Raw genomic sequence first — 21,702 nt, 5'->3', positions numbered from 1 at the left:
AAGTTCTGGACAAAAATGATGATCGTTACATTGTCCCTAGCAAGTCCAGTATCAAGATTGAATATATTAATGTCAGGTAGATTGATTCTGATGATGAGCGATTTGCGTCCTCTATGGATTATGTTATGGTGATAGATGCTGGTGAGCCTCTTACTTATGATGAGGCCATGTGCAAAGGTGATAGCCACTCTTGGGAGAGGGTCATACAGTTAGAGTAGTATGACTCACTATAGAAAAATCATATGTGGGATTTGGTCTCTTTGCCTAGTGGAAAGCATGCCTTGTCATGTAAGTGGATGTACAAGTTGAAAAGTATCCTTGGATGCCCCAAGTTGGCATACAAGGCCAAATTGGTTGCCAAGAGTTTTAAGTAGAAGCATGGTGTGGAATTTGAAGTTTTTTCTCATGTTGTGAAGATGGCTATCCTACGCTTGGTATTGGATTTGGTTGCTCAACTTGACTTGGATCTTTGTCAGATGGATGCTCAGACAGATTTTCTTCATGGAGACTTACATGATGATATCTACATAGAGCAGTCTAAGGGCTTTACAGACCTTGGCAAGGAACATCTAGTGTGCATATTGAGAAAGAGCCTTTATGGCCTTAAGCAAACACCTAGGGAATGGTACCATAAGTTTGATGCTTTTATGCATGAAGAAGCCTTATGATGACAGCCTTATGTTTTTGCTATGTGGATGATATGTTGATTGTTGGGAGTTCTTATGATGAGTTGGATGCCTTGAGAGGTTAGCTCAAGAAGAGCTTTGAGATGGACATGGGATAAGCCACACATATACTTGGGATACGCATTATGTGCGATCGCTCTAAGGGGCTCTTTTACTTGTCATAGGAGTACATCTAGAAGGTCCTTGAGCAATTTCATTTGGAGGACGTTAAGCTTATTAGTTGTCCTTTATCTTCTCATGTGAAGGTTAGTTAAGTCAATTGTCTGCAGTCTAATGAGCAGAAAACCGAGATAGCCAATATTCTTTGTGTATCCTCAATGGGCAATTTGATATATGCCATGATAGCCACTTATCTCTTGACATGGCATTTGTAGTGGGAGTTGTGGCACGCTATATGGCTACACCTAATAGATGGCATTGGGATGCCGTCAAGGATATTATGAGGTACTTAAAAGGACACAACAACTATATGAATATCTTATGGTGGCTAGGATACATGAGTCATGGGATACATTGACTTTGATTATGCAGAATATGTAGACAGTATGAAGTCCGCCAGGCTATGTCTTCACCTTTGCTAGAGGTGCTATTTCTTGGATGTCTAAGGTACAAAAACATACACAATCCTATCTATTAGAGAGGTAGAGTATGTTGCAACCATTAAGACTTGCAAGGAGAGACTTTGGTTGGGGTCTTAGCATTACTGATGTGGTCTCTACACTGCATTCGAATTCTATGAGTACTATTTAGTTGGCTAAGAATTCAATCTTTCATGCAAAGATGAAGTACATTGAGGTACGTTACCACTTTATTAGAGAGATTGTTGAAAAGAAGTCTATTAAGCTTATCAAAATCTCAAGTAACCAAAATCCTATAGGCTACTCAATAAAAGTCTCTCAACAAAGAATTTTTTCTTCCTTAGGAAGTTAAATGACATTAGATGAGATGACGTCTTTCCTCATCCTATTGTACTCTATATATACTTATACTTCATCATCTTTTTTCATGTTCTCTCCTCACTAGAGACACATTCATCTTTACGTGGGAGATTATTGGGAGTAAAGATGTATATACCTAGTCGCCCATATATTAGTTACATTGACAGTACCCACACCGTGTATTAGTTACCTGCATACCTATACCCTATAGGTGCTAGGCACCCATCATTACTACTTTATTCTTTTTTCTTTCAGTGATTTGAATAAAGAAAATGCTAGTTAAACATTGTGACTGTTGGAGTTTCCATATCTTGTGTGTGTCTCTCTCTCTTGCTCTTGTTCTTTCCACCATAGCTCTTACTTTTGCTTTGTGCTTCCACTTCAAGTCTTACTCCCTTCACTTACAAGCTGAAGTGTTGACTCTTTCTAGATTGTTGAATTGGTGAGATAAAACATTGCTTTGAAGGAAGCTTTTTAGAATGGCATGACAAGGTTAAAAGATAGTGGGAGATTATGATATTTCTTACCAACCAAGACTTTATTATTTTTCTTTTTTGCTATGGTAATACTTTTGCATAACTATAAATTAGAAGTTGTGGCCTAGGTTGAAGGAGAAAATTGAAAAGAATATCTCCCTAATTTTGGGGGACTTCAATCCTTGCTGAGATAAGGTTTCACACACTAATTTTCTACAATTTGTAGCAAATGCAATATGCCATAAGATAATAGAGGATAAAATAGCTAAAAAGGCTAATAAGGTGTGGTCATGTAGAGGTGGTTGTTCAAAATGGCATGATAGATTGGTACAATTATGGATATCAAAGTTTCCATGTTAGGGAAAGCTTTAGTTTGGGAAGATCTTATTGGAGGCCTTTTATTAATGATGTGATGCCATGATGCAAGATTGCTTGTGGCGATTGTTTACATGTATAGAAACATGATCTCATAGTTTTGTTTCCCTATTTAGTTGCTAGATAGATTTGGGGTTTTATTTGACATCCCATAGAATTACAAGTCGTGCATCGGGCTTGGGAAGATTACCCCATAATTGACACATTATAATTGTACCATTCTCATTTGACTTGTTTAGTCACGCATGAGGCTTGGTAATAAATGCAAAAAATAGGTGGCCATTTGCAATTGCAGCTTACATAGCCATTTACAAGAGCTTTTTTTGCTACCTTTGAATTCGAAGAAATAAAAGAAATGCAATTTTGACTCAAACTGTACAATAGATTTTTAATTCCCCACTCATACAAAAAATAACTGTTAGAACTGAACCGTTCAAGGGTATTCTCTATGTTACAGGATCACTTTGATTCCAAGACAATAAAACAAATGTGCTAATTCAACCTGTAAAAGTGATTTTTAATTCCCCTCTGATACCAAAAATAACTGTTAGCCCTGAACTGTTAAAGGTTACTATCTATATTACAGGCTCCATTGTTGATAGAAAGCAAGGGTATTGCATTCCTGAGCTGCACCACAAGTAAGCTGCAGCTGGTGTTGTAGCCCAACTGTATTGTGACCATACCAGCTTGTAGTTAAGATGTCAGAGCATCTGGCAATCTTGTGCTAGTCCCTAAAACCGCCCCTCCGACATCAGGGAAATATTCATGATCAGGCAGTGGTGAAAGGTCTCCAGACTCATCTACTTGGACTGGGTATTGCATTAGATGACCTGTCATATCTTGCACTTCGTCGGCAGCATATTGCTCCCAGTATTGCTGTGCATGCTCCCGAACCTTCCTTACACATTCCACACTCCAGGGTTCTTTAAAGCATTGCTCCTCAACTCGCAAGTGCTCATACCAGAGTGACCTTCGATAACCATAAACCTGGTGCAAGAATACAAGGACAGTGAATTGCACATCCTATTCTTGTTCTCTAGCACCATTGATTTTATTCTATAGACCACAGCCAAGAATCACATTCACACTAGCGACAATAAGCGATTGATTCCAAGGGAACAAATAAATCAGAATATTCACTTTTTCCCCTTCTTTAGAGATACAAATTGTATACCTGACATGAAACTACCAGAGAGTAATTTATGCTCACCTGACCCCTAGGACAGGCCCTTTTACGAGCCCAACAATGATGGGGCTGATAAGCACCCATTGCAATCTCTGTATCCCTTGAGCCAGCCATTGACCGCTGATTGATATTGGCTGAGCCAATGATCACATATTCATCATCAACAATCATTCCTTTTGCATGAACATATATCATGAATCGTCTGCTTTTCTGCACTTTCTCCTGCATTGATAAAATAAATCTTAGAACCAAAGCTTGCATTCGTCATGTACTGCTCCAGATAACCTATAGAATCAATGTCAATCCATGTGAGGTAAATACAGTTGCAAAACTGCTTAAAGCACAGATCACTCAATATCTGCAAACAGCTAAAATGGCCCTATGAGAACTGAAAATAGTACAATTGAAGACAATCTCTCAACATAGAATACAAACCATGAGTACAAATCATGCTTTAAAAGCCCTACGATTAGACAACCAAAAGCAGAAAGAAAGCGTGACATAGTATTTGCTCATCCAAGTCTGTCTCTCATGGGGTGTTGCAGCAAGTTATCCAGCATAGCAGGACCGAGATATTTCAGCAAGCATCTGTGGCAGGCGATGATGGCTCTGAACTTTCAATGATTTGGGGGGGCAGTTTGTTTAGTAGGCATGGTTGTTTCACTCAACACAATCCTATAGATTTATCCAAGGAAGCTCCTTTTCATGATGACTTGCTATGTGATGGGTCTGTAGTAGGGAGGGGAAGAGTGCTGCCAGGGTCATACTGCCTCTGTCAATCTAGTTTGTCTCCTTTCTTTTCTGTTTGGGGTGGGTGGGTGTGTTGTGTGTTTGGTGGGTTTTTGGGAGGGTTTTGTTTAGTAGGCAGGATTTTCTAACCTGACACAATGCTATAGATTTATCCAAGGAAGCTCCTTTTCATGATGACTTGCTATGTGATGGGTCTGTAGTAGGGAGGGAAGAGTGCTGGCAGGGCCATACTGCCTCTGCAGTCTAGTTTGTCTCCCTTTTTTGTTTTTTGTTTTTTTTTTTTTCCCTTGAGCTTGCCAAGTGGCACTCATCACCTTAATATCAGTGTGATTGATAAGGCACTGGCAAAAATGATGGGCAGTTGACTTCATCCTATCCTTCCAGACATCATTAACGATGCACAGACAAGACTTGGAGGACATAGGGGTATCATGGACAAAATCTTTACCTTCTTTGAGCCTATAGGGTGGGCCCAACATGACAGCCAGAGGATTGTAGTGCTCCTGTTGGACTTCAAGAAGGCTTATGACAAGGTAGATTGGGACTTCTCGGAGGGTATCACGGATCAGTTGAGATTTCCTCAACACTAGATCAGCAGCATCTTTGCCTGCCAAGTGATTATAGGAAGGGGAAGGAGAGGCACAGAATTCTGCTTGGGGTGCCTGGTCCAACATGACTACCCCCTTGCTCCCTACCTATTCTTGCTCTTCATAGAGGCAATATCCTATTTCCTTCAATCCAGAGTCAATGGGCTGAGGGGACTCAGGTTGTCAGTGCAGACTGAGGTAGAGCTATTGGACTTAAAAGAGTACACGAATGACACAACACTCTACGTTTGACGATAATGACGTGATGTTGGACAGTGAGACTAGCAGTGGGGGTTTTTACACGAAACCGATTGTGAAAATCAACTGCCGTAAGTAACTTAGTTTTCTTGTAGACCCTGACTCCAGCACTGATTGAGGCATCCACTGGAGATTCAGTTGAGTGAACAAACATAGAGCAGCCCAGTTGTTGTACTGGTTCTAGACTCCATCTAGTGGAAGCTGACATGCTGGGGCACAGCCCGCCTCTCTTGAAACTGGCCTTCAAAAACCCTAAGGGTGGTAAACCACATCTTAGCAAACACTTATTTCAGCATAAAAGTAAATTCAGCAAGAAAATCAATCCCACACACAATCGGAGCTAGAGTGCTCTTGCATCACACATTACACTTGTGCCCAAAGCTTGGTGCCCCTTTCAATATTTCATTACAAATGGCTGTATTTTTGCAATTTGTTGTGGCAAAAGTGATCCAGGGTGCACAATGATCTTGTTACTTTCAATGTTGGCCTCCAACCAACTATAGAGTGTTCAAAAATGCATATGAACACTGCAATCTACCAAACCTTAAAAATGACAGCCAGCATTTGCACCCAAGAATTTGCCTTGATAATTGTCCTACATCGTTCCAATGCAATCCTAAACTTTCTCTCACAAATAGAGAAATTTCTTGTGAAGCCAAAAATGGTGACCACATGAGAATTTCACCTAGGTTCCTTGCAGGATTGCCTATCTTGGATGCCATGTGGGGACAAACATTACCTTAGTGTAAAATTGGCACCTCTTCTTCTGAGCATCAAACAAGAGCTCCTTTATCGGAACTCGCTGAGGCTTTCAGATGGTAATGCAAATAGAGCAAAGGAGGCTTAAGATGTGATCATACAGACCAAATCTAGAGGAGGCTTAGGGATCCTAGACCCCGATAGCTAGAGCAAAACCTTGTTGGTTAACCTAATTGTTAGAGGTCTTCTTGTAGGCAAGGAGCCTTGGAAGAAGCTTTTGATAGGGAGGCTTCAATCTATCACACCCATGTATGGAGGACCATGGCAACATAATTAACTAGATTTTTCAAGGGATCAAGACCAAAGACTTAAGGGGGAGCTAAGAGGCTAGATTTGTAGCTCCTATTATCAAAGCACGGAGATTTGTTTCATCTAGCCTTCATCACTTGCCACTGACTGAAGGGAATGCAATGGCAGTGGAGAAGGAGAAGAGGAAGATGCAGGAGAGAAGAGCACACACAATGTAGGTGTTGTCCAACTGAATTGACAACCTTATTGCACTATCATATTATATATGAATAAAGAATGGGCACTCAGTGTACACGGGCAGGCCCAAAGGCCTTTTACCCCAACAACCTCCCACTAAAAGGCCAATGCGACTAGGAAGTGAAAACAAAGAAAAGAAAAGAAAAAGACAAGGTGAGGAATCATGACATCTCACCCAATGCCCAATCGGAAAGCGAGCTGTGCAAGAAGTGTCGGGAACCTGTGCAGAAGAAGAGTCAAGCATCCCCGAGTCCATGACATCCAAGAGATAAGCGATCCCGCAGCTCCATACAATGGAGCAATTCAAGAATGCTTCTCATGAAGCAAGCACAAGTCATCAATGCACGGCTGTAAAGCATCAGAGTCACGCATAGCATCACTGTGGCGCATAGAAGACAACGGAGAGCAGTCAAACTCTCCAGAGTCAATCACTGAAAGAAAGCCAACATCCCAGACACTCGTCCAACGGGATCTCAAGGCTACATGTGGCCTTAGCGAAGCGAAAGACTGACATATGGCTGGTTGTCCAACCTGTAAAACTATAAGAAAACGGCTCTCATGAGCTTGCAAGGGGTCTAGCAACTGACCACCAACATCCTGACCCTGACTGCTATGCATAGCTATGTCATCTGGGCCAATAAGTGCCTCATTTTCAGCATAAACAGCTTGCTATAATGGCACTATAGCTGCTGTAAAATTAGCCATAAAGAGTACTGACTCATAGAAGACAGCATGACAGCTGCGTATGACTTGTTGGGCATCCAAATCCCATAATCTGTAGGCCTTAAAGTCACCATCTCCATAACCAAGGAGGATACATCTATGTGACATAGGCTCATGTGGCATATGTACAGATGCCTGGCAGCCAAACATCCTTAAGTAATCATAGGAGGGTTGCATGCCACTCCATGCCTCATGGGGTGCAATATCGTCCAAGGTCAAGCATGGCATCCTGTTAACCAAATATACTGCCGTGATAAGGGCCTCAGCCCAAAAGCCATAAGACAACCCAGCTGTAGTAAGCATAGAAGCAACCTTTGCCTGTAAGGTCAGGCATATGCCATGAGCAATCCCATAATACCGTGGGCACAAGAAATCAATGCCATACTGCTGACAAAAGGTTCGAAAGCTGGGATAGAGAGTATGACTCTCATAATCCACCTGCAAGCACCTAGGCTTGCTATCAGTAGAATCCATAAACTTGTCAAGCATAACTGTAGCATCCTCAATCTGCACCAAGGAAAAAGCCCAAACACGGTGGGTAGCATGATCAACAAAGGTCACAAAGTACGACGCTCCACCAAGTGACTGGGAAGGCATAGGTCCATATATTGCACAATGGACAAGATCTAGAGGAGCATGCCTCATACGATCGCCATAAGCCAAGGGGGCTCTGCAAGGACCAAGAGTACAATCAAGGCAAGCATTAAGATCTGTAAGAGACATAGGAGGCAACAATGAGTCTAAATGAGACAAGATCTCCATCTCTTTGTGGTGCATATGGCCTAGGCGATAATGCCATAACAATGCATGTGGTATCCGAATAACTGCAACCATAGAATCTCCCACATGAGAGACATGCACTGGGTAATGAGAACCAACTCTAGAACCTCTGGCCAAAACCAAGCAACCATGACAGATCTTCCATGACCTATCCTAAAGAGAAACAGTATATCTTGCATTATGCAACTGACTGACAGAAATCAAGCTCTTACTGAGCATGGGAACATGTAAAACATCCCTGAGTATAAGAGAAGTCCCATTGGGAAAAGCTAGGTGTATATCCCTTGTATCAACAATAGCATAAGACTACTCAAGGCCCAAATCAATACATCCGTCAACCTTCGTGTAAGAAGAGAACCATGCTCTATGAGGGGTAACATGACAAGATGCCATAGAGTCCAAAAGCCAATCAAACGCATAGGCCTGATCACTGAGCAAGTAAGCTATAGGAAAATAAGATGACAGGAGTACATTGTATCTCTGACTCTCTGCTCATGTCGAGTCCTCGTCTCTGTCTCTGCTGCTCTGTAATCCGTCTAAAGCATTTTCTTTGAACATGCCCAAGCTTCCCACAATGGAAGCAAACAACATCAGGAGTAGAAGAACCTGTAGAAGACAACAAGGAATCCAAGTCATCATGAATAGGGCTATCCATAGCATCCACGGAGCTCAAGTAGTCGAGGGCTATCCCAACGGAGGGAACCTGCTCATAAAGACAATCATTTGCAAGTACATCAGTGGTAGAAGCATGCTGCAAAGACTCATGAAACCTCAACAGACGAGAGGACATAAAGGCATCAACCAAGGATGCAAAATCTCCCACATGAAAAAGAGTCGTAGCTAGCTACATAACATAACCAACCACAGTACGGTAAAGCATAAGACATCTGTCATAAGAGCATATGGTATTCAGCCATGAAATCAGCCCATAACCATAACGGCAAACATGACTCTGCAGTACATCAGCCCACATAGTAACATGCAAATCAATGCAAGAATGGTAAGTGGCATAAGATCCTGCAATGATCAAGCTCGAGGAGAAGCCCAAGTATCTGTACAACAACATCCAAATAAGTGGCTCTATAAAGTACATGACAATAGATAAAGTGTATAGCCGGATAAGCATCAAGAGCAATGGCCCTCTGACTTGTATGGGCAAAAGCAACCCAACTAGCATAGAAGCTAGGCAACACAGAAGCAACAAAGCCATAACTACTAAATCCAAGCACTGTTAAGAAGTCTAGTGATCAAGGAGTAACCCGCAAAGAACCAAGCATCAATGAGCAATGAAATCTCAATAACCAACTACCAAGACAATGGAGCAAGCACTGCTCAAACATGTATCTGCATCCAAGTAAATTCAAGATCCATAATCGGGGCATTAAGAGACAAATAGCATCCAAGCTGCATAAGTGATAAGCCAACCAAATGCAAACTGCTCCACAAAATTCTCAAATGCACGTCAATTCAAGCCCAAACATCTGCCATACTGCAACCGAATCCAAAAGCATCCACATCAAACATCAGTCCCATAATGGGTAGCACGGGGCATAAACCTTGTCAAGTGAAATACCAGCTGCAAAGAAAATAACAGTGAACCAAGAATTGAGCTCTACTCGTTGCTTAAGAAGCATCCGGGAGCATAAACATCAAAGTGGCATCATCCAAATACATCAACATATCATCCCGAGTAGTCAGAGTACTCGTAGACCATAGGCATAACCAAACTGGAGGTAAAATAACATGTCAACCAAGACAACATAAATCCCAACCAACAACGAAGTGTCTGCACCCAAATCAAGGCTCAATAGCTCTCAAATAGCATATCCGCGCATAAACCATGATGACCAAGCATCAATACATCGAATAGGACATCCGAATGTCAACAAAGAGCATTATGCATAAGCCGTCCCTGATAAAACCTTGTTGCCCAAACAATGTACAGTAGTAAATTCCTGCATAAATCGAGCTATGGAAGCTCAAACCAAGTCCCAAAGCATCTCAAAACATTGGACAAACATCCCCAAAGCATTTGGGCATCAAATACCAAGCCTTGGGAGTATCACATAAGCTAAGAGCATGACCTTCTCTTGATGTAAATCAACTCAGATCTGTTACAGAAAATTCTGTGATTAGAATTTGGTGGATCTGATATCACCATTGCGTTCGAAGCGTGCCAAAACCCCAAGTTAGACTCTTACCTTGCCTAAATTGGGTTCCAGATGCTCGAGATATGAGAAAAAATGGGATTTTTTAGCCAGATTTTGAAATAGGCGCAAAAAAAAGTGAGCTGCTACTGTGGGGCCTACTGGTTATGCTGAGGATAAGGGGGCAAATGGAGGTATACAAGGTCCCCAATGAAGCCAAGGAACACCTCAAAGAGCCTATGAGGACCGGGGAGAGGCGAGAGATGAAATCTTACCTCGGGGGGAAGAAGCCATGGATGGCATTGAAGCTCCAAGCTCTAGGTCTTCAATCCGGGCTAAAGAAATACCGGGCCAAGCTCCATGATCAAGCTCTGATACCAGTCGAAGGAGATGCAATGGCAGTGGAGAAGGAGAAGAGGAAGATGCGGGAGAGAATAAAGCTCCATGATCAAGCTCTGATACCAGTCGAAGGAGATGCAATGGCAGTGGAGAAGGAGAAGAGGAAGATGCGGGAGAGAATAGCACACATAATGTAGATGCTGTCCAAGTGAACTGACAGCCTTATTGCACTATCATATTATATATGAATAAAGAATGGGCAGTCACAGTGTACACGGGCAGGCCCAAAGGCCTTTTACCCCAACACTGACTATAGCCAAGAAGAACAAGGCAGCCTCTTCTCTTCAATCAATATTTGAGATTAGAGTCGGGCCACACCCTTAGATAGAGGACACACCTATCTTGGGAAGGTTCTTTGTGTAGGTTACTGCCTTAGCAGGAGACTAGTTCACTTTCACGAGCAACTGTAGGAGATTCACAGGCAAAGACTACATGAGCTGAAGGGAGCATAGTTGTCTCCGTACGTAGTACCGTACGATCAATACTGTATGGTACATATACGTACGATTTCATATGAAAAGATAGGGTACTTTTGGCCACATCCCTCGAACCTCCTTTTCTTCAAGTATCAATCTTCCCACACCCCTCTCCCTCTCTCATGATAAAGTTTCTCACACCTCTCTCTCCCTCACCCCTACACTTCTCTTATTTGTATGATCATTTATGTATGAGCATGAGACATATACCATAGAGATTTTGACATGTTACCCTTAAGTAATCATCTTGTGTACTCTAATAGAATTGCTCATTAGACTTTACACACTTATTCTATCATCCTTAGTCCAAAATACCCAAGATCTTTTTTTTTCCATACTAATATCGTACCGTAGCTTATAAAATCTTAAGGTACCATTTCGTACCGTATTTTATCATATTGTAAAGTATCATACCTTTCATACTTGACGACTATGCAAGGGAGCCAAGGCTATGATCAAGGCTGTGATAAAGCGAGTACCTCCCCATTGGCGAATGGATACAAACACTTCTCAAACCTAGGTTGGTCTTTTTCCCTAAGGGGACATTCTTCCAATGGTCTTTGTGACTACCAGAGATAGGAAATTCACTTTTATGGTTGAGGAGAATAGCTGTCTCTAGTGTGAGGACTTGGACCAAATAGAGTTCACAAGATGCTCCATGCTAAGGATCAAAGTAGTAGCACACTACAAGAGGAAATGACACGTTCACCTAGACCCAACCCCTTTGCCTAATGGATATATTGGGCTTATCAAAGGAAGTCTCTCTAGAGATTATAGTGGGCTCCAAGAGAGAGGGTGTGGAGGGATCCATTCCTTCATAGGCCCATGCAATGTGGCCATCTTTGGCTACAATACTATGCTAGGAAGGAGGATTCAGATAGCTAGGATCAAAGCACAACCAAAAACCATCTTCCATTGGCACAAACAGGGCATTTCAGACCATTTATTACCGGATTTTGTAAGGAGGCTAGATGACAACTTTATGCCTAGGCAGCCCTCTCTCTTTCTATGGCTTTTAGCTCATAAGAGCTTAGCAATTGACATTTGGCTTGGATATTGCACAAATCCAATCACATGTGCAAGATGGAGTGAGCTAGAGGAGACACAAAGACTCTATCTACGGGACTGTCCCAAAACTCAGGAGATATGGAGGAGAGCCCTCAAGATGATATTCCATGGCACAACAAAGACTATAGTTATGACCCCCAAGGAAAGAGGGGATAGGGGTGGGGTTTGAAAAACCTAATTAAGCACTTAATTACAGAAATTAGCAAACCCATAAAAATTGAAATGCGCAATTTATCATACAATCTTGGGCATTAGACACCTTGTTGGCCCCAAAACTCGCACCCCTTGTGGTATTTCTTTATCTTGTATTGCAATTGGATGGGGTACAATTGAGATTTCTTAATCTCCACTGATCCAAAAGCATCTTGTGGTCATAAATGATCATAAAAACTTTTGGGTAATTTGCCCCTTGATCTTCACCCAAGACTTATACAAATTGGACCCTTGACTAGCCAAATGCTACCCCATATCAAATGGAATGGGATGGACTGACATTCAAAATCTTTAGCAATTCCTAGAATACCAACTGCTGATTTTGGTTTTCAATGCCTCTAACTGCTGACACAGATCCCAAGGTGCCTGCTAAACCCTAATTTCTACTACAAATTAGGGTTTACAGCAGCAATTCCTTTGTTGCCCACCAAATTTGACTGAGTTTTGCTCCAAATGACTGAGATTATCAGAGAATAGGCCGGAGAACTTGAGAGAGTGCTGTAGAGAGAATTTTTAGAGTTTCCCCACGGGAAAATCCTAGAAATGGTTGTTGCCTTGCCCGAATCAGCCCCAAATGTTGTCGCCTATTGCCAGGGAGTGCAAAAAATGTTGTCATCAGCCCTTGGCTCCTGTTGTCTGCTCTTGGGAAGGCCAACTCTGCTGTCGCCTCCTCCAGAATGAGTGGTTGCTGCTGTCGCTAGCCTCCAGAGGGTCTCCAACAACAGAAAATCAGACCAACTACCTCTCTTCTCTCTCTCCCACAGCCTGCATAAACTTAATGAGTCTTCCCAGCCCCCAAATAGCCTTCTCTCCCATTGCATGGCATTGCATGGGCATTTTTGCCAAGTGGCAACGTTCTAATCTCATTTTCCAGCAATTTTCAGCCTTTAATTCATTTCTAGAATAATTAATTCTGAAAATTAATTTCATCCCTTCTAACCCTATCCAAATTTAGATGTGCCCATCCACAATTTGATTGGCTGGGCCATTTGCAAACCCAAGTGGTCCCAACCTTAATTGACCCTTGGACAAGCATTAATTAATTAATTAATGCTTAGTCCCTAGTATCACCACTGACACTTATTGGCCAAATAATTGTCCTAGGGCCAAACTGATACCAACTATCACCTAGAACCTAACTGGCATAACTTGTCATAACTTTTGCCTTTGACACCCACTGCATCCTCAAGGTCCTTGGCCTATTACCATGAAATATTTGTTTGCACATCACATGCCCATCACAACATTGCACATTTGATTTTTAAATTAATCAAATGTCTCCAACAAAAGCAAAGCACCCAAAAATTTCATTTCCCTATGATAGTTGTAGCTTGGGTCACAAAGAGAGGCCTAGCAAGTGGCTATGATGATGTTCAAGCAAGGATGGTCTTGCATTATGGCCCACCAGATTGGTTATTCACAGACTCACACAATCATTGTATTTTTGTGAACAACATTGCATTTTTTATGTACTAAGCTACTCTTGACAGGGTTCTTTGTACATTGCATTTTTTATGTACTAAGGTATTATTAATAGATTTTCCTTTTCATAGGAAAAATAATATCAATCACACATAATTGACGCCCCCCCCCCCCCCCCCTTTTTAATATGCAAAATAGCAGCTAAATGACCATTCTATACAGTTGCAAAAAGGTACATGAAAGCATATTTTGATAAAAGTACTTGTGTGGAATTTTTGGGTATCAAAGAAAAGCTTGGGTGTACTAAAACAATCAAGTTATAAGAGCAGAAGAGCAGTTCAAGTTTCCCCACAATATTACCATACTTGTCAGCCAAAATTGACTATCTTTTTGGAGCTCTTAGAGCATTACCTTAAGGTCCTCAAGTTCATGAAACATTTAGAAGCTGCTACACCTATTATTCCCCACTTGAGAAGGCACAGCCTCATTCTTTTGTCATGGCTAAGATTGTCAAGGCAAGAGTGGAAGAAATGGGGCCTGAATTGAACTACAAGCTTATCTTTGGCTCAGCTTAAGCTTATGACCAACTAGAGTCGACATCTTCTTTGAAAAGGAGAAAACTATAGTCGACATCAATCATGGAGCATATACTCTCTTAGAAATGTGTATGCTATTCTATACAGTGCTTTATGAGTTTCTCTAGGGTGGCATCCATGGTGAATCCTAGGGTTTGGAAATGTGTATGCTTTGCTTTGAAGTTCTTTAGGAGTTTCTCTAGGATGGCATAGAATCCTAGGGTTTAGAATTGTGTATGCTATTGTATAAAGTGCTAGAGGGTCTTATAAACTTGTACCTTGTAAAGGCCCCTACTCAGCACTCCAACACATTAATGGCTTTAGTCATTGTTGCTTGCACTTGCTTGGTGCTACGCTCTTGGCTCTTGGCTCCTTGCTTTTTTTTTTTTTGAAAGTAAAATGTGGCTGATTATATTACTCAAAAAACTGATTACAACGGAGTGCTCATGCTCAACAGACTAGCTGGAGCTGATGAAAGTCACAAATACATCATGTATACAAGCCTCTCAAGGTGGTCTGGGGAGGATGGGGGCAAGAAGCCATGGAGGGGGGGTGTATCCCCATCTGGGGCTACCTGCCTATGTCACGAAAAACAGGTCTTGGCCGCCCCAAGTGCGCATGAAATGACATCGGAGCTCCAAGCGAGCCATGGACTTGCCCTGCACTTGATCCCATCGGCCACGGAGGGAGTGGATGATGGAGATCCAGAGCTCTACTAATGTTGCCTATACTGAAAGTCTCTCTCCGCCAAAAGCCTCCTGATACTAAGCCGTCTAGATATGTCAACCAGTAAGACTCCCTATGATCTCCCATACCTCAAAGAGGTCTGCTATGGGCTCTAGTACCTGGCCCTCTCCCTCCTATGGAAGGCAGGATCTCTCCACGCATCGCGTGCTCCTATTGCCAGTAGGAAGACCTCCCATATCTCCTGCTCCTCCCCAACCATGCCCTAGTAGTTTCTGCCTCTGCCTTGCTGGTCCTCTAAAGCCTCCAGGTTGTTGAAGTCTCCTCCAACGATCTAGGAGTCCACCTCTAGGAGTCCATCTGTGATCCCCAACCAGAACCTACTACGTGCCCTAACCTCAATAGGGGCATAGACATTGAGGACTCCAAGGTATGAGTCCCTAATATCCAATGTGATCCATAGAACCCTCCCTACCACTATTGTCCCGTGGTCTCGTACACAAGCGGTGAGACTTAGGCCAATAGAGGTGCATACACCTCTGCTCCTGTCGTGGGCACCGATGGCATGCTCCTAGTAAGTGTGCGAGCTGCCCGGGAGTACCTTCCCTACCCTCTAGGCCTGTGTGGGAGTGAGCTCGTGCTCCTGTAGAAGTAAGATGTCGATCCGTCTGGCAAGGGCAGGCTGCAGCTCCTGCCGAACAATAAACTTCCTAGAACCACGTGCCCCACTATAGTGGAGGCTATTCACATTCCAGGATGCAAGGTGTAAACTCAAGGGGAGACCTATGATTGACCGAACAAGCATCTGTTCGGTGTGTAAGCTCCTGACGAAGAAGAGGAACTATGAGGCATGTGGATATGCTTCGTTGTTGCCCTGGATGGTGAACTCCATTCCCCCATGGTATCCGTCGGTCGGGACCATGGGGGTGATGGATGCGCCTAGTGGTACCACCAGGGCATCTATCAACTAGGCTAAGAGGCGAGACTCCGTACACTGGTAGAAACAGGCCCCTGTGCCAAGGGCCACTCTATCACATCTACCGGTGCTCTCCACTGCGGGGGGGGCCTGAAAGATAATGCTCAAATGAGGAACCTCGGCCCCTGCCCACCAGTTGATGCCCATTATGCAACCCAGCCACTCTTGGGAGAAAAGTGTCAGTCCACCTTTTCCCATCCACTGGGAAATGTGGTCTGCCACCTGGCTCTTCACCTCCTCTACCTGAGTCATCATCCAATCTCCTGTGTGAGAGGTCTGACAGAAGAAAGCGTAGTTTGGTCCATCCGGTGGTGCTAATAGATGGACCTTGCCGCACCTAGACTTGTGTGTACCACGAAGATTCCCACCTCCAGGGGTAGTGGGAACACTCCGCGCTTCGCAACTCTCAAATAAGATCACAGCCCACTGCGAAAAAATTCTTGTGGTAGCAGTTATGCTTGTCTCGGGTAAGTGTGGCGGGCGGCATGGACGGATGAACCGGTGGCTGTGTGAGGGAGGGAGGGAGGGGGGGCTAGATAGCCAATAGGTGGAGGATGTCAACGTCTGGGGCTCCTTACCTCCTGTGGGGGGAGTGGCGATGGGTGGGGGAGGGGTCACCTGTACTGGGTGGAGATCTCGGTGGGGGGGGGGGGGGGGGGGGGAAGGGGCTGCTGGTCGGCGGGGGTGATGGTGGGGGGAGGGGGGGAGGATCGAGAGACGGTAGGGTGGTCGGAGACACCTGGTGGGTGTGGGGGGGGGGAGGGAGGGTTAGTGTCTCTGGGGGAATGGGAGTGTAGACTAGGGTCAGGGAGGGGCCGTGGGGGGGTGGGGGCTGTGGGCCCTCAGGTGAGGCGGCCTGTGACTCCTCTATGGGGGGTGGATGTGTAGACTTGTGAACCTGTCAAGTAGGGCGAGGAGGGGGGGGCCGCGTGGTGCTTTGCCGGGGGGGGACGCTCGCTCTCTTGCTCCCTGTCATGGCTGTGTCTGAGGAGCTCCCTTCAGCCCCCCTGCCGTCTCTCTCTCTCTGTCGCCTTTGTACTCGTGTGAAACCTTCCGCATCCACCTGTGGGCCTGTTGGTGAAGCCACCCTAGCACCGAAGTGCGTGCACTCTACTGCATGGTGCCCAAAGTCATGACAGCACAGGCACTGCCCTGGCTGCCCAGTCACAATGACTTACTGCTTGAAGGAGTGTCTGTACCAAGGGACCATGTATATGACCCCCTTCGTGGATGCATAGGGTGATCTGGCCAGTAACTCATGGGCCACGTCTGCCAAGGTGAGCCGTACCATGAAGATCCCTTGGCCCATTAGAACTTCCTCCACGATCTGCGCTGTGCCAATGCGCAGCGTGGAGTGAAGCCAGTCCCGAAGCTGGGCCCTGGATGGGGAATGTCCTACTACCTGACCATAGATCGCTGTTTCCTTTAGCTCCAGCTCTTTAGCCCGGACGGCTAAGAGCTGCTCCTCAGAGAGGACGACACGCAAGGTGTTTGACTGGGGGGCACTCGTTGAATGCGCCGGCATCTGACCAGAGGTTTCCATTCCACGTCCCTTCTGAAAAAACTACCAATCACATTGTAGTGCTACCGGAGGGGGGGGAAGTTGCTGCAGATGGAGGGAGCAACTAGGGGGGCGGGGGACCATGGCGAGGAGGGGGAGCTGCTGTTTTTGACGATGGGGGAGGTGTTGGATGCCACGGATGGCCGGCTTACGATGGGTACCGCGCGGGGAGTGGTAGGTCTGCCGGACGGAGCAGGGACAATGGGGCGGAGGGGGCATGTGGGGGGGGTAGGCGGCGAGGGGGGGGATCTGGTGCAAGGGGTAGCCTGGCGGGGGGAGGGGACAGCAGGGCGGGGGCAGTGCGGGGGATGACAGCGCAAGGGGGCTAGGCGGGGGGGCAGAGCCCCACGGGGAGGGGAGCTGGCAGGGCAGACGCACCATGGGGAAGGGAGATGGCAGGGGACAGCGCGCCACAAGGCGACGGGTGGGGGAGGGGGTGCGATGGTGACGGGCAGGTGAAAACGGGGGTGGATGCAAGGGAGAGGCGGGGGGCTGGCGCGATGGAGCAGTCGGGGAGGGGGGCAGCAGCGCGCTGTGATGGGCGGAGCTCTCTATCTATATGAAGGTGATAATATTGTCAGTGTACATTGGTTGCTAACTTTGCATTACCTCTGCTCAGGTACCTCTTTTGTGACCACTATCATTATTAAGTTACTTCCCAATTCATCACTGCTCTTGTTTGTGCCTCAATCTTAGTAGCGAAGTGCATGTTCTTGTGCTGATGATGAGAAAGAAAGCAGCAGCATTAGGGTATGGGCATGGTGTACAAGGCTCAGTTACTTTGTTACACAATTAGCCAAATTCTTCTTTAGATCATTTTTAACTTGGATAGCTGATTCTACAACAGCAATATGTGACTGATTATCGCCCTACATATCTTGTGAGGGACCTTCTCTTGATTTTCTTAGCTTGAATACCTGACATCAATACTCTGCTCTGAATGAAGCAAACAGTTTGTGCATAACTTGGTGTCTAGCACCTACTGAGTTTCTGGTGTCACATGGTCTTTGTATAGCTTGGTGCAGAAGAGCTAAAACCAATCCAAGCAGAAATCACTTTGCATAGGTGCTTGCTATAGATTGGAATAGTGCATCAATCTAGGGACCTTCCAAATTGTGGCAATTGCTTCACATAGACATCATTGCCAGCAGCCATTCCACCTACTTCCATGAGCATGCTGAAAGACCCGACTTGAAAAGGGATGCCCTTCACACTGCAGTACATACAAAAAATCTTAAACAGCTCAGATGAACTATGACGCTTACAACACTGAGCCCAGCTCCAATCATGGACTCCTTGCAGTTAGCTGATACTGGTAACACATGGCTATATAAAAGCCATGACTAACAGTAAACATGTTTTAAGTGACAAAACTCAATATCTAGAAATGTATAAGACAGAAAAGAACTTACATGTTCGAGACATGTCTGCAGTTGCACATCTTTAGGTAAGCATTCACATCATTCAATATTGGCCATTAAGAAGAGATCATTTATGGTCAGAATAACAAAAAAGTTAGTTTGTTATACTTGAGTGCTGTTTGGAGCAGGTGGAGTTGCGGGAACATATTCATTTTCACTAGGTTGTTCACGATTTCCCAAGCAAAAGAAGTTCAGATAATCAGTGGGATGATACTGGTTGTCCAACTTTTTCTCCTTCAAAGCATCTGCTATTAGCTTGTACATCATCATCATTGTCTGGGCCTGTTTCAACAGAAACTGATCACTCCATAGCTGAAAATGATGAAAACATGAAAAAATGTATGGAATAAGAAATAAGACAAGACAGAAACAGGAATGCATCAGCCATGAGGAGCAATAAACAACACGGGTTATTAGGCGGCTCAATTGGTGAAAATACGTACTTTGAAAGAGGTACTTTATTAAAATTAACACAGTCCTGGAGAATGTCTGTGTCCCATAAGCCAAACCCTAATTTGGGAGGATCCATCCATCTGATATAGACAGGCTATACACCACTCAGCCTTAAAATCTCATTATTGCAAATTACAAGTACCGAAACTCTGTTGTCCACACCCCACACGGAGGATATGTCAGTTTGAGCTGTTGTTTACTGCTGAATACTGTTGGTGCCTCCTCTCCAGCCCTCCCCAAGTGTTGGCAACTACTGTCCACTGCTATTCAGCCTGCATTTACTGCTGTACGACCATTTGCTGCTGCTGCAGGGACTTCTCAGACTGTCGCTGGCAGCCGTGTGGCAGTTTTTACTGCATTTGCTGCTCCAGACTATAACCAAGAGTGTCATGTCAGCAGCTGACCTTGCATTTTGCTGCTGCACCCTGTTACCCCGCTGCCACATCATCATTTGGCTGCATTTTGCTGATCTAAACTGCTGCCTACTCCATTTGCTAATCCAGCTCCTATTGCTGCATGTGCTTGTTGCCACACTTATCCGGAGGCCATTTGCTACGTTTTAGGATCTTTCAGAGTAGGATAAACTCTACAGCTCATACTCTCTCCCTCGATCCTTAAGACACGAGTTCGAGGGTCAATATTTCACCCTTTGCATGGTCTGTTTGCTGCATCGAGCATATTCAATATTCGTTATCTTCTTCAATGTTCATTGTCTCAAAGTTACCATAACCCTAACTTTGTTCTTTATCAGCTTGTGCTTTGTCCTATGATTGTGTTTGTTATCTATAGATGAGTATTTCTTCACACACATTCTTCAATGTTCATTGTCTTTGAATAATTGTAACCCTAACTTTGTTTTTTATCAACCTGTGCTTTGTCCTACGATTGTGTTTATTCTATAGATGAGTATTTCTTTACACGTACTATATCCAACCAATCCTAACTAGATGGAGCTAGACAAGATGGTGTTGCATGGCGTCATTGTGTCCTTTCAAAGTCATACAACAACTCATGTAGTGCTTCACTCATGGAACACCCTTTTTTTTGTGTGTCCCTATATGGGCATTCTATTGTACATTTGTCCACTATATATCATTGATTACCGTTTAGTAGGTTACACTTTGATATCCAAGGACTATTACCCTTGTACACAGTTTTCTCATTGTTTTCAATCTCAACAAATGTTATTCACTCTCTCTTTTTTCCATAATAAGTAATTATATTGGCCAAACCCATAAATGAGAGTGCAAGAGCCTCTTAGACACTTTCTTTTTCACTCTCTGATTTCCAGCACTCGAAACACACTTAAAAAAAGCTAAAAGGCTGGTTGCGTATAGTGCACGGAAAAGAGTACACATGTGAAGAAAACTGCTAGGGTTTGCGCTGAGGACACACAGAGTGTACGACCATGACCGAAACACAAAGAGACAGACGCAGACACAGAGGGCAAAACTCAAACCCTAAACGCAAAACTCAAAACTCAAAACTCAAACACAGAAACTCAAACACAAATAGAAGAAAGGAGAGAGAGAACACAACTCTGAAGTGAACAAGTAATGCATGTTTTAGCTCAACCCCTCTCAGGCCCAAAACTGAGCCGAAAGGTTAGGCTAGCCATTGTGATCTTTACTTATCCCAAGGCATCCCACCCCAAAGCAACCAGGGCATCGGACAAAGGGTGCACGTCGGTTGCCCAGTGGCCTACCAAGACTACAGAGGCGATGGTTATCTTACCAAGGGAATCTAAGTAGACTCCCCCCCAAAGAGGACACGGCATCGGACAAAGGGTGCATGGTGATTGCCTAGTGGCCTACCAAGCCCTACAAAGGCAGATGGAACCACATGGAACTTTTTTTTAAAAAAATAAGTGAGGTAAATTTTATGAGATGCGGCCGATTGAGTAATAGTGACCCAGAAGACGAGAGTAGGGAGGGTACACCCAACAAATCACAAAACATAACAAGCTAACCCATCCACTCAAGGTGTTGATGACGAGGAAAAATAGGTGATGAGATATCCATGTGATGAAGGAGGATGGTGGTGTGGTGATAACTGCCGCCAGTGGAAACAACTTAGGATCCGCTCAAGTGGTACTTTGCACAATGAGATGCAAAGTATGCTACATGCTGAAGAATGCTCGTGCAGCAGGTGCCACTTGGACAGTGTCCCTTATGGGGAAATTGTTCACTTGCCCAAGCACCCTAGTACAAAGATGATAAAATCATACAATGCAAAGGGTAGCGTACAGCAGGGGGAAAAGCCGATGTCGAAGACAAAGTGCTGAAGCTTGTAGAATACCAAGA

General features: G+C 44.3%; 1 protein-coding gene across 1 annotated transcript in view; it reads right to left on the bottom strand.

Moving 5' to 3' along the window:
- Window positions 1-2,836: 2,836 nt before the first annotated feature.
- The window catches only part of LOC148039701 (phospholipase D beta 1-like), a 165,871-nt gene continuing 147,005 nt past the window's right edge, over window positions 2,837-21,702 (bottom strand). The window contains exons 8-10 of the mRNA XM_087693182.1: window positions 19,055-19,228; window positions 3,686-3,883; window positions 2,837-3,462 (exon numbers count right to left, since the gene is read on the bottom strand). Coding sequence (XP_087549308.1) covers window positions 3,169-3,462; window positions 3,686-3,883; window positions 19,055-19,228 — 666 coding nt within the window. The 3' untranslated portion in view covers window positions 2,837-3,168. The remainder of the gene's footprint in view (window positions 3,463-3,685; window positions 3,884-19,054; window positions 19,229-21,702) is intronic.

This window comes from Lygodium microphyllum, chromosome 2 (assembly GCF_053477565.2).
Source record: "Lygodium microphyllum isolate KBCC chromosome 2, Lygodium_microphyllum_v1.1.10, whole genome shotgun sequence".
NCBI classification, from domain to species: domain Eukaryota; kingdom Viridiplantae; phylum Streptophyta; class Polypodiopsida; order Schizaeales; family Lygodiaceae; genus Lygodium; species Lygodium microphyllum.
The sequence above is the reverse complement of the archived record's forward strand: the minus strand, read 5'-3'. Positions and strand labels throughout refer to the sequence as shown.